Source organism: Anabrus simplex, chromosome 6 (assembly GCF_040414725.1).
Source record: "Anabrus simplex isolate iqAnaSimp1 chromosome 6, ASM4041472v1, whole genome shotgun sequence".
Lineage (NCBI taxonomy): Eukaryota > Metazoa > Arthropoda > Insecta > Orthoptera > Tettigoniidae > Anabrus > Anabrus simplex.
In genome coordinates, this window is record NC_090270.1 from 302125454 (window position 1) to 302137875 (window position 12422).

Sequence of the window (12422 nt, forward strand, 5' to 3'; positions counted from 1 at the left end):
TATCAACACGGTTCTAGCACTCTTTAGACACTGGGGTATTTTGCCTGTTGAAAGCATTCTAGTCGCAATGATTGCTATGATTTCGCATACCGTGTCGTCCCTGATGACACGTACTAAGACACGGTCAGGACCAGGAGCGGTATCTACTGCAATTCGACGTGTTGCGGTGGAGATTTCTTCTTTTGTGATTCTGGGGCTGTACGTTTCATCTAGCTCTACACGGTCTACGTCGCTGATTTTGGAGCAGTAATCATGCCTTATATTGGAATTTTCAATGGAAAATAAATAGGAGTAAGTGGCAGATATTTTGGAAATATCGATGTTGCAAGATTCGGATTTTGGATTAAGTACCCTCCGCACGGCTTTCCTTCGCTGATTGTAGAACTGAAACTGAGTGAGCTGATAGTCATATTTACGTTTTCTTTCTTGGCGTTCTCTCTTGGTCGCACGTTGTGGATTCGAGGACTTGCTATATGTTTTACCTTGATGTCCGAGACGTTGTTTTCTCCTGGCTTCGTAATATTTCGTAGCGGGGTGTTTTGGACCAGGTAAGAGATGGATAGAGTTACTCAGAAATTCCGACAACTCCCACACGAGTGTGTCGAACTCAGAATCGTTTTCACTGGAGAACTGAATGAATTTGTTCTTCCATTCCTTTAATTCTGACTGGAAAGTAGTCTCCTCTTGAACAGGATATTGCTGCTCAATGGGAATAATATCATCTTCTGACTGAGATACGCGTTGACTGAAGTTGGTTAACAAGATAGTTCGATGTATTTGTGGATGAGAGCGACTAATGTGAATGTTTACACCTCTCGCTCCTTGAAAATATCCACCACAGTGAGGGCATTGGGTTCTTCGTGTATCGGAATTATCTTCCGGTCTGTTCACAGTATCCTCGTTTTGTTCATCTTGTACATCTTCACTTTCTGTCTCGGAGTCCGAATATTTATATTGTGGTCTAAAATTTCTTCCTAACGAAGACAATATTCCCGTGGAGCCTTTGGAAGTAGTAGGTCGTTCCATCAGGGCGTAGTACTGATTCTCATTCTGGCGTAACCTATCTTTATGCTTCTTTCCCATGTGGACAAGCAAGCCTTTATGAGAAAAGGTTTTATCACAGATAAGGCATTTATTTCTTGTTTCTAAATCGATCTCCATTCTGAATGAGGACGGTGGTTAAGCGAAGTGCCAAAGTTTAATGGTATAACAATTCATGGCAGAGTACCATAGCGACCAGGTAACATCTTAACTAAAATCTAGCGCCTAGCGATCGCGGCGGAAGTATTATCAATTAACGGAGAGGTCAGACTGGACTCTTGCAAAGAGAGTTAACTAAGGACCATATTATCGCGGCCCCCTTCACCAGCCTCTATTGGCAGTTATTTGAGTTAAACGTACTATAATGCGTGCGCTATTTTCAACGGATGGTTTGCTTGATAACATGCAATCTATGATTGACATAACACGATCGATTAAAATGTCTACTATCGTTGGTACCAAAATCTATTAAAACCAAGTATAATAACTCACAAAAAGAGCCACGATTCCGCCGGATAACGTCAGTGCACTAATAAAACCCGCGAATGAACAGCACAAATTAGCGATGACGCCTTAAAAACCGACCAGACACATATTTCTTACAGCGCAATGACAGGGCACTTCATCCGCACAGCCATTATTATTATATTGATGAAGTAAAATACAATTCTACAATAAATTCTACATTTTCACAGATGGAGGTCCCTCTTTATCAGTCCCAATTTTCTAATTATTTTCTGGTCCCAGTGAGCTTCATCAGGGATGTGAACAGCCATACTCACTGTTGGGTCATTTTTTTGGGAGGGCGTCTTTCTTGTTGTGAGGAGTTGAGGATAAAGAGAAAACAGCATAAACATAAGATGAAGGTTCTTTTTTTTTTTCTCTCTTCTGGTTGTTCCCTATTCTGGCCTTATACCCCTAAAGATTTGTTTGTATGTTTCTCAGGGGCCTGTGAAAAATGTGTAACTGAAAGTGTGCCTATAGTATGCGGGAAAAACATATCGACAAGAGCTGAAGAACCGGATCCGCCATAACATCAGTGATGAAGGACATGCTTGCCCGAGTATTGGAGGAATTTGAGTATCGATGTGATATTGTTCGTGTCGCTGATGGAGGACATATTGAACATCTGTAATCTAAACTTGACAGGTTCGTAAATGTGTGTGTAAAGTTTCATATTCGTATGTCTTACAGTTTAATACATATATGCATTCGAAATACATATATTCTTTTTGAAACACCCTGTATTATTATTATTATTATTATTATTATTATTATTATTATTCTTATTATTATTATGTCCGACTCGTTGGCTGAATGGTCAGCGTACTGGCCTTCGGTTCAGAGGGTCCCGGGTTCGATTCCCGGCCGGGTCGGGGATTTTAACCTTCATTGGTTAATTCCAATGGCCCGGGGGCTGGGTGTTTGTGCTGTCCCCAACATCCCTGCAACACACACACCACACATAACACTATCCTCCACCACAATAACACGCAGTTACCTACACATGGCAGATGCCGCCCACCCTCATCGGAGGGTCTGCCTTACAAGGGCTGCACTCGGCTAGAAATAGCCACACGAAATTATTATTATTATTATTATTATGTTTTGTGAGATGTGGCTATGAAGTTGTTTATGTCCATTGTTATTATTATTATTGTTATTATTATTATTATCATCGACGTAGTTACGTATGACAGGTTGTCAGTACAGACTTTATTTGGTATAATTCATGGTTGTATCATTTATTATTTGTGTGCTGTATGATACATCTTGTGTAACAGAACATGTGAGGTTATGTCACGATACGTCTGCTGTATGTATATTAATAAGACTTTATTTAATGTAAGAACATGTAATTAATAGTATATAATTTATTATTACCTCTAAATATGATGTATGAATCAGATGTAATGTTGTGCAACAAAGGGTAATAATCCAGAACAACGCACCTTTGTCACTAGAGTTTTATAGAATGTTCTATCCATTTACAAACAGGTTACTGGAGATTCGAGAAGATACGAGAAAGCATGTTGTGACATACTTTTCTAGAAGCCTGGCCAGGCAAGGTGTAGAAAGAGAGTATTAAGCTGAGTTGAGTTGTTAGTAAGTGTGTGAACTCATGTTGTGAGTTTGTTGTGCTGGTAGTTGGTTGACATGCTAATAATGTGGCAGTATTCTTCTTCTTCTTCTTCTTCTTCTTCAAGTCAGTTCAAGATGACAGTTCATTAGTGTGTGTGTATAACGTATATATCAATTGTAAATAAAACAGTGTACACAATTGACAGCATCTCCTGTGTGCATCTTTGTGAGTACGATAAGAGGAAGACATACGTTACAAGATTGTGAGCAACTACAAAAAGACCTTGACAATGTTGCAAGATGGACAGCGGGCAATGGTATGATGATAAATGGGGTTAAAAGTCAGGTTGTGAGTTTCATTAATAGGAAAAGTCCTCTCAGTTTTAATTACTGCGCTGATGGGGTGAAAGTTCCTTATGGAATCGTAACATATAAATGGGATTGTAAAAAGGGATACAGATCTCTGCACATGATTATGAGTGTATTAAGGGGTTGTAGTAAGGATATAAAGGAAGTCTGGTCATTATTGTTAACGCGTTGAAGTCTAAAGGTCTGACACTGAGGTAAGTCGGTTCGAGTCCCGTTGGTCGAAAAAAAATTTCACCATCAGAATGTTGGCTGGCAGGGTAGAGAAGGTGGTATACAATTTCTAATCACTAGATTGTGTGCCAAAAGCCTGGATTAAATTCCAAACCTCTCCGCAGTGCTCATATGGAGTGAGGCATATGACGCTGTTGATGGTGATTCGTCCGTTGGATGGAGACTTTAAGCCTTGAGCAGACCCTTGGTGCTATTCGGCAGAGGTAGGCTATGTGCCGGCACTGGGTTTCACCCTCTCCCTTCCTACTATCATATATCACATCATTCATTTCATCTCATTAATTCCTCTGATGAGGTTGACGTCAGGAAGGGCATCTGGTCATAAAAACCCTCCATGACAGATTCATCTCACCTCATATCCAACCCCATAGAGAAACGGGACAAGGGTTGGACAAACACACAGTAAGGATATAAAAGAGAGGGCATATAATTCTCTAGTAAGACCCTAACTAGAGTATGGTTCCAGTATATGGGACCCCTCACCAGGATTACCTGATTCGAGAACTGGAAAAAAATCCAAAGGAAAGCAGCTTGATTGGTTCTGGTGATTTCCGACAAAGGAGTAGTGTTACGAAAATGTTGCAAAGTTTGGGCTGGTAAGACTCGGGAGAAAGGAGACGAGCTGCTCGAATAAGTGGTATGTCTTACAATTATGCAAATAAATAATTTAATATTCCTTCTATTTGGTACATCAATATCATCTTGTAAGATGAAGAGTTTATTAAGTAGACATGCTTCAACTAACTCTAAGTCATCTTCAGTAAAAACATATTAAATTAAAATATGATAAAGATTAAAATTATTCTGTATAAAATATATATTAAACATACAACAAACATTAAAAAAACCTTGTATAAATGGACAAGAGACTATGCCTCACAACATCGTGAATCTTCATACACACATAATATGCCAATTCGGACTTTCCATTTTATCATTAATATTAAGGAAGCATTTTAATGTAGATTTTATACATAATAATTCTAATCTTAATAATATTTTAATTTAATATGCTTTTAGTGATGATGACTCGGTGCGAGTCGAAACATGTCTAGTTAATAAACATTTCATCATACAAGATGATACTGATGTACCGAATAGGAGGAATAATACTTATTTGATTATTGAAAGAGTTAAACCGTCAATGGGGAAAAATGAGATTTATAATCTGTAAGTGGTATGTTCCAAACTGCTATTTGCTTTACGTCGCACCGACACAGATAGGTCTTATGGCGACAATGGGATAGGAAAGGCCTAGGAAGTTGAAGGAATTGGATGTGGCCTTAATTAAGGTACAGACCTGGCATTTGTCTGGTGCGAAAATGGGAAACCACGGAAAACCATCCTCAGGGCTGCCGACAGTGGGACTCGAACCCACTATCTCCCGATTACTGGATACTGGTCGCCCTTGAGCGACTGCAGCTATCGAGCACGGTTGTTCCAAACTGTCAGTGGAGAGATGGTGTGGAATGACATTAACAGACTAATACTTTCGAGTGGTGTTTTTAAAAGTAGGAAAGATCAGTGGTGATTATTGTTGTACAATCCTTTCTTTTATTGTCATGATTTGTAATTTTTCACCTGAATTAGTTTTCCCTGTTTTTTAATTAAGTTCCTTCCTGTACACCGCAATAAAGGTTACACTTACAGGAGGTTAAAATCTGAATACAGGTTACCATGAAGTACTGTTATAAGCAGACATATGAAAAGAATGGAATAGTTATGTGGTGCAATAGGAAAAATGAGAAGATATTGGGCATATAAAAATGAATGAATGATGTCAAAACAAAGAAGGAAAATATAAATGAAAGGATAGCTGAGGAACACACAGATTACAACAGACTGATTACAAAGAAACCTGGACAGTAACACACTGATGAATAAGGAGTGTGGAGAGGAGTAATCAAGCCAGCTGCACTGGAATAAAATGTGGTAATGTACAAGTATCCTTCTACGCCAATTCCTGGTAACTGACGGATGCACTGAAAGTAAGTTCATATAAATAGGAAATAGTAATAAATAATAAATGTGAATAATTACCCTAAGGCAGATGTTGAGAGCATCCATTTTTGTACACAATGAATTGTAAGTCTGCTTTTTGGTATAGTATTCATCTGCAACCGCATCCAAAGTTCCACGTTCATTTTCTACTGTCTTCACCTGTTCCTTGAGTCGGTTAAGTTCCTCTCGTATGTCTGAAGGAAATCTGTAAAGACAGGCAACCTTTTTGAAATTAAGAATTAAATGCTTTTGAAATAGGATAAATCGTTCATTTTTTTTGTCACTTTATTGATTGAAAGAATTCCTTCCAAAAATCTGACATCTGATGCACACAGATCAAATAGATTGTAAAACATTTATGCAAGTAACCTTAAACATTACTGAAAAAAAAAAAAAAAAGACAGTTGTGAAAGCAAATTTTGGTATATCAGAGGAATATAGGATCATGAATTGAAGAGCAGAGTAATAAATTAAAGAGTGCAGAGAAAAATCAATAAGCAAGAAAAGACCACAAAATTAGGCTCAGCACCCAAATCCCTGAGGAAGGCTCCTTCTTATACTCAGAATAAATAACTCCACCAAATATGAAAAATAATAATCTTATTTTTACATCTCACTAACAACCGGTTTTACAGTTTTCGGAGGTGCAGCAGAGGTGCCGGAATTTTATACCATGGAAACTCTTTTACCTAACAGTAAATCTACTCACACAAGGCTGAAGTACTTAAGCACCTTAAAGTATCATTGGACTGAGTGAGGATCGAGCCCACAAACCTAAGCTCAGAAAACCACTATGGTACAGTCTGAACCACCCAGCCTAGCATGTGAAGATCTGCACATTTCTGTCCTTCGAAATGAAACAAATTTCATGTACAGTATTTAAGAAAAAACACTTGCCTTGAAGTATCCACAAACATTTCCCAAGAAAATCTACACTAATATACTTCATAAACAATGAATTTAGTTGTAACACGTGTGGGTCCAACCGTATTTACCACAACTATTGGTTGGCTGGAGGAATACTTTAAAATTGTGAAGACTGTCAAATGTTATCTGCTGTCGTGCTTCTGGAAACGGAGTGAAGTTTTGAAATCAGTAAAATTTCTTCATGGAGAATACAAATATAACCAGGATCTAAAAGTGAAACCAAAAAGTTGACCATGGGAACGAAAACATGAGATTGAAGTAACATTAATATGAAGTCACAAAATATTACTTATTTCCTCATCCAAGATTGAAAATATGAACATTTTAACATAGGTTTTTACTGCATTTGTTGATTGTATTTTATCTCAAGTTTTTTATGTATCACTGTTTTTGTATACTTTCATCTTTGTGTTATTTTAGCTAGATCTAGGCTGGATCGAAACATGTCCTATGTATCTTTTTAGACACACCAATTTATCAAATGGTAAACTTGTATTGAACAGGTGGACTTTAGACACATTTTCTTTTAGAATTTTAACGTAGATATTTAAAGTCATTACTTCTAACTGCAGAGCTTCTAAGATGGCAAAAAGCTCCAGAGTATGCATGCTACAGACACTAAGAAGTGAGGATCTTCATGCTTACATTATTTAGTGATGAAAGAGCAACCCACATTTTCTCTGATCTTAAAACCATTTCTGAAGACATGTCATGCGGCCGGATACTGGTGAACAGTCCTGGAAATTCCTTCAATGGGCAGAGGCATCCATGTTCACCTTGGGTCCACGGAGTAGATCTAGCCATATATCCAGTCGTGGAACTAACCACAGAGGTATCTTGCTGGAAGTCCGCTAAAGATAACCACCGACAGCCACATCTACATTACAACACAACACAAGCTATCAATTCGAAACTCAGGCGGCCGTGTGGCTTTTGGCCGGTTTTGGTACCTCTGGTGGTATTGGGTACTAAAGATGCGTTGATAGCTTGGATGTAGCGGCATTTCATGAATTTTGGCAGCGCATGTGAGGAGTAACGGCTGCCTCCTTATTCGTAAAGATGGAACTCCCGCTTCAGCAAGTAGGCTGGGGATGGGGCTAGTATGGAAAGCTCCCATTGCCAGACTAACTCCACTATGGTGAATACTGTCTAAAAGTTTCAGCATAGATCTTGATGATGAACTATAAGCCGCACAACGATAGCATTCAGGAGAGGACAGCTGCCATGTCGAAACGTAACAGCACAGCACGGTCAGCACCCCGCGAGGTGTTGGCAAATTTCCCCAAAATCCCCACTGGGGTAATGTGGAGATAATCCTATATCGCCAGGTAGTGTCGTATGCTTTCTCCAGGATAATAAACACGGCAAATAGGTGCTCCTGAATGGCGCTCTCAGTCTGACCAGATGATCGGTGGCACAACGATGAGAGCGAAAACCACACTGGCATCTTCTCAAGCAACCACCCTGTTCCAAGGCCCTTACAAGTCGCCAGTTCACCGTTCTTTCAAAGAGCTTACAAAGGCCATTTGTAAAACATATAGGCCTATAACTATCAAAAAGCTTTGGATCTTTACCTGGCTTGGAAAGTGATATCAAATTTCCCTCATGCCACTGAGATGGAAACACTGTTGGCAGACTTATTTGTAATAGCAACTTCTGGCCCAGTGAAGAATGCAACGGGAAACTACCTCACCCTTCATTTCCCTCGTATGCCTCTTCAGTGACACCTAGGTTGTCTATGACAGCTGTTGGAGGAGTTGTGAAGGGTCAAACCAATCTTTGGGCTGAATATTTACTTTTTTGGTACCATGAAAGAATAGCACACCTATGAACTGCTTTCAGTTTCTCTTTTTGGTTGTACCAATATCTGATTGTGTTTGGTAGAATATTAAATTCTTTGAGTGGTGGGTTTGCACCTTATTTTTCTGCAAAACACAGCTTTTAATTTGAAAGCTGTGTTAAAACTACACTGCTTGTTTGTCATGTTATTCTATTCTACTCCATAATAAAAAATATAAAAAATTCTTAGCAGGTCACTATATAAAGTTGTTATGGCATTGTTGTCACAGATTCATTAACATCTGACATACGATTTTGTGTGGTTATTGTAGCACTATGAATGACTCCACCACGAAGCGGAACCCTTTGCTTTTTTATAACATGCTTTACGTCACACAAACACAGATAAGTCTTATGGCGACGATGGGATAGGAAAGGACTAGGAGTGGGAAGCGGCCATGGCCTTAATTAAGGTGCAGTCTGGTATGAAAATGGAAAACCACGGAAAATCTCAGGGCTGTCTACAGTGGGGTTCGAACCCACCATCTCGTGAATGCAAGCTCACAGCTACGCGCCCCTAACCGCACGGCCAACTCATTTGATACGAATCCTTGCTCTCTGACGAATTAAGTTGGGAGGTGGGGACTTCTATGCAAGCTTTAATTGTTTTTACATTTTCCTTGTCTTGAAAAGCCAGTGGGGTAGGGGTAGGAGGTCTAATTCTCAAGGAAACATGATAAATTTGTTAATCTGTACAACATTATTTTACTTTAATGCATCAAAATACTAATGCAACTAATTTCAGACAAGAATAATAAAAATACAGTACAAATATTTTCATTCTGAAATGCATTTTTTCATTTCAATACACTTTTGGTACCTTTTATATTTTAGTTTTGATTAACCGAGTTTCTGTGTTATCAGGGTTCGAATTAGTAGGAATCTACTGCAGTAGCCTCGATAAACTGATAGTCCAAAGAAAAGTTCATGGACAGCAGTCCAGATGAGATGACTGGACCAAATAAACATTCTACTGGGAAACCTCTTCAAATCTCACTCAGACTAGCAGACTGTCTCAAATGAAGAACAATAATTCACATCTGATAATTAAGCTGTGGGACCAGAACTCCTCAAGAATGAGAAAAATTGAGTTAAAGAAGATCCTTCAACAACTGCACTTCCAACAGTTAGCTCTTCTGTTCCTACAGAGCATTCTTGTTCAATAAGTACCGTTCGAACAGAACTGCCTTAAAACAGAAATACCTACTACAATCAACATAAGAATGAAGTTAAACTGAAAAATGTAACATTTCACAGATATGACGCAACTAAACCACTTTTATTTCCAAAATGCTAATAAGTACAATACGAAGGATGTCAAAGAGTGAAAGTAGGATGTAACATTTCCTAAACCCCCTCACTTACACTTGCTTTCTAAAGCTCTGATCTCAATAAACATATACTAACCTCTTTGTCTTGATCTCAGGACACAAATCTCGAGCACACTGTACAGCAGTTGATGTCTTTTGTTGCTGTTGATCTCTTGAACACTGTATATGCTTAACTTTTTCCTCATGTACTGATAGAGCATTTTGCAGTCCCTTTATTTTGGTATTGACGTCCTTCACTGATTCATCAATATTTCTAGCCTCACCCTGGAGATTAAAAAAATATATATATATAAAATTTATTGTAAATAAGTTTACACTAATTACAGAAAAAACTGCTAAATGCTTTCAGAACATTGCCTATTTTGTTTATGTTAAGCAAAAGGAGTAATAAATCATGAAAACTGTAAAGATTCAACACACACTTATTCGAGGAAATTTTTAGAAATAACAGCACAAAATGTGACTTGTAAAATTCCTTCATCACAGAGAAAATAGTGAGTCATACAAGGAATGGAATGCAAAATATAAGGTTAACTGTCTGAAACGTAGTTAACACTAAAAATATACAGTATCAATCAGCTGTTGCACACACATAATTCACTAAGAAGTTCTGGGGGAAGTGAGAGGAGGTCACTTGCCTTTATCCGGAGCGCACCCTTCGCAATAAGTGAAGCTGTGTTCCTTACTGAACAACTTGTTGCAATTGCAGCATGATGTCTGTTTTCCTGTCTCCTTGCCATGGACATTCTTCACAGCGACTGGATTTTCTCTTTTGCCTTTTCTGTTGTTGTTCCCCTTCAACTCCACTAATGTGCTTCACAGAAGCTTTGAGCTGTAGGGCAGGCCTTTCAGAGATACTAGGGATGCTACATGCGGCCTGGTGAGTTGCATACCAAGCTCTTTCAGGAATGCCCTTCTAGATAAAGTATTTTCCAGCCCAGCATTGTTTTTGTAAATGACAAAAGCATTTATAGAAGCAACACTTAACATACCAAAAAGCACGGTCAGTGGCCAATGTTTACTCTTCCTCGATACAGTGCATGTTCCACACAGTTTGTCCACAACATCAATGCCTCCCTTGTGTAAATTATAATCGATGATCATCACAGGTTTCGCTTCCACTCTTCTTTGTGGATCAAGTTTGTTACCATGGTGCATTGTTGATCTCACTACAACAATCTTTCCAGACACAGAAGCATACGAAAAGCCAAAAAGACTCGAGTACTTCTCCTTCTCCCCCCTTTTCCCGGTCATTTCTTGTGGCAGTTCTCGCTTGTTGAGACGCATAGTTCCTGTGCAGGTTAGGTTATGAAATTTTATCAAATCCTTAGCAAGAGGAACACTCATAAACCAACGTCACAAAAAATGTTTCGTCCAGTGCCACTGATAGGAGCAACTAACCGTTTTACAACATCAGCTGCGGAGTTGGACATGCAGTATGGTTCTAGAGGTTGATTACCAACGTTCACTTCCACATTACACGTGTAATACCAACGCGAGTCTGCAATTCCAAAGATCTTTATCCCATATTTTGCGGGCTTACACTTCACATACTGCCGGAAAGGGCACTTCCCACAAAAAGGTTCCGACTTTTCATCAACAGTCACATATTCCGAAGGAGAAAACCCATTCTGAAAGTTTCTGACAATCATTTCAAAGACAGTTCTTATAGGAGCAAGTTTATCCTCTTCTTCTACCCTCGCGAGTTTTAATGTTGTCAAAACAAATACACGTTAGCAAAAAGTGAAACCTATTCAGGCCCACTGTAGCAGGAAATAATTCAATTCTACTGCCACTGTTGTCCCACAGTTCTTTAGTATTCAAATTGTTTGATTTTATCACACCAGCAAAGTACAATAACCCAAGTAATACCTTCATTTCTTCTCTATTTGAAAGTTTAGTATCACAACCTCGCTTATAATTCCGTTCCACAGAAAATATGAAGATATTGTTACAAGAAACAATTGCGTCAATAATACTATCATCAATCATACATAGCCAAGCATCATGAGGAGTATTCGCCTCTTTAGCTGCAGTTTTCACAGTAGGGAGATGTATGAAAACTATGTTTCTTGCCCTAGTTCTTACATTTCCTGGCGGACACTTCCTCTAAAGCATTACTTTGTCAATTTATATATTTTTCATCTAAACAGTGTTATGTGGCTGAAGATATTGATAATATACGAAACATGTACCACTTTTGACCATTAAAAATTGCCTTAAGCAATCATTGTATCAACTAGGTGGAAAATAAATAAATACTTAATTGTGAATCTATTGTACAGCAAGCGCGCTTTCCAGCTGAGTTCAAGGTTGCGAATAATCGTAATTTTGGAAGTGTTAATGATATTTTTTCTCTTTCCAATTTGATTGTGACTAGTGACGAGCAGAACTGAATTTAATGCATTCGAGAACTGAAGATCGATACTTACATTTGAAACAATTCAAAACTATATTCTCCAGTGCAACATAACCTTGAAAAGCCGATGTACGCCTAATTTACGTGGTACAAGATTTATATAAACTGACTACTAACAGAAACCGGTGACCAAATTACAATGGAAGATAAAAAAAGAGGATTTCGCCATCATGTTGTGATAG

The 12422-nt window shown here is 38.5% G+C and overlaps 1 protein-coding gene across 1 annotated transcript in view; it reads right to left on the reverse strand.

Moving 5' to 3' along the window:
* Positions 1-12422, reverse strand: part of LOC136876493 (structural maintenance of chromosomes protein 6) — a 271830-nt gene that overhangs the window by 74864 nt on the left and 184544 nt on the right. Inside the window, exons 15-16 of the mRNA XM_067150494.2 lie at positions 9898-10085; positions 5764-5929 (exon numbers count right to left, since the gene is read on the reverse strand). Of these exons, the coding sequence (XP_067006595.2) occupies positions 5764-5929; positions 9898-10085 (354 nt within the window). The remainder of the gene's footprint in view (positions 1-5763; positions 5930-9897; positions 10086-12422) is intronic.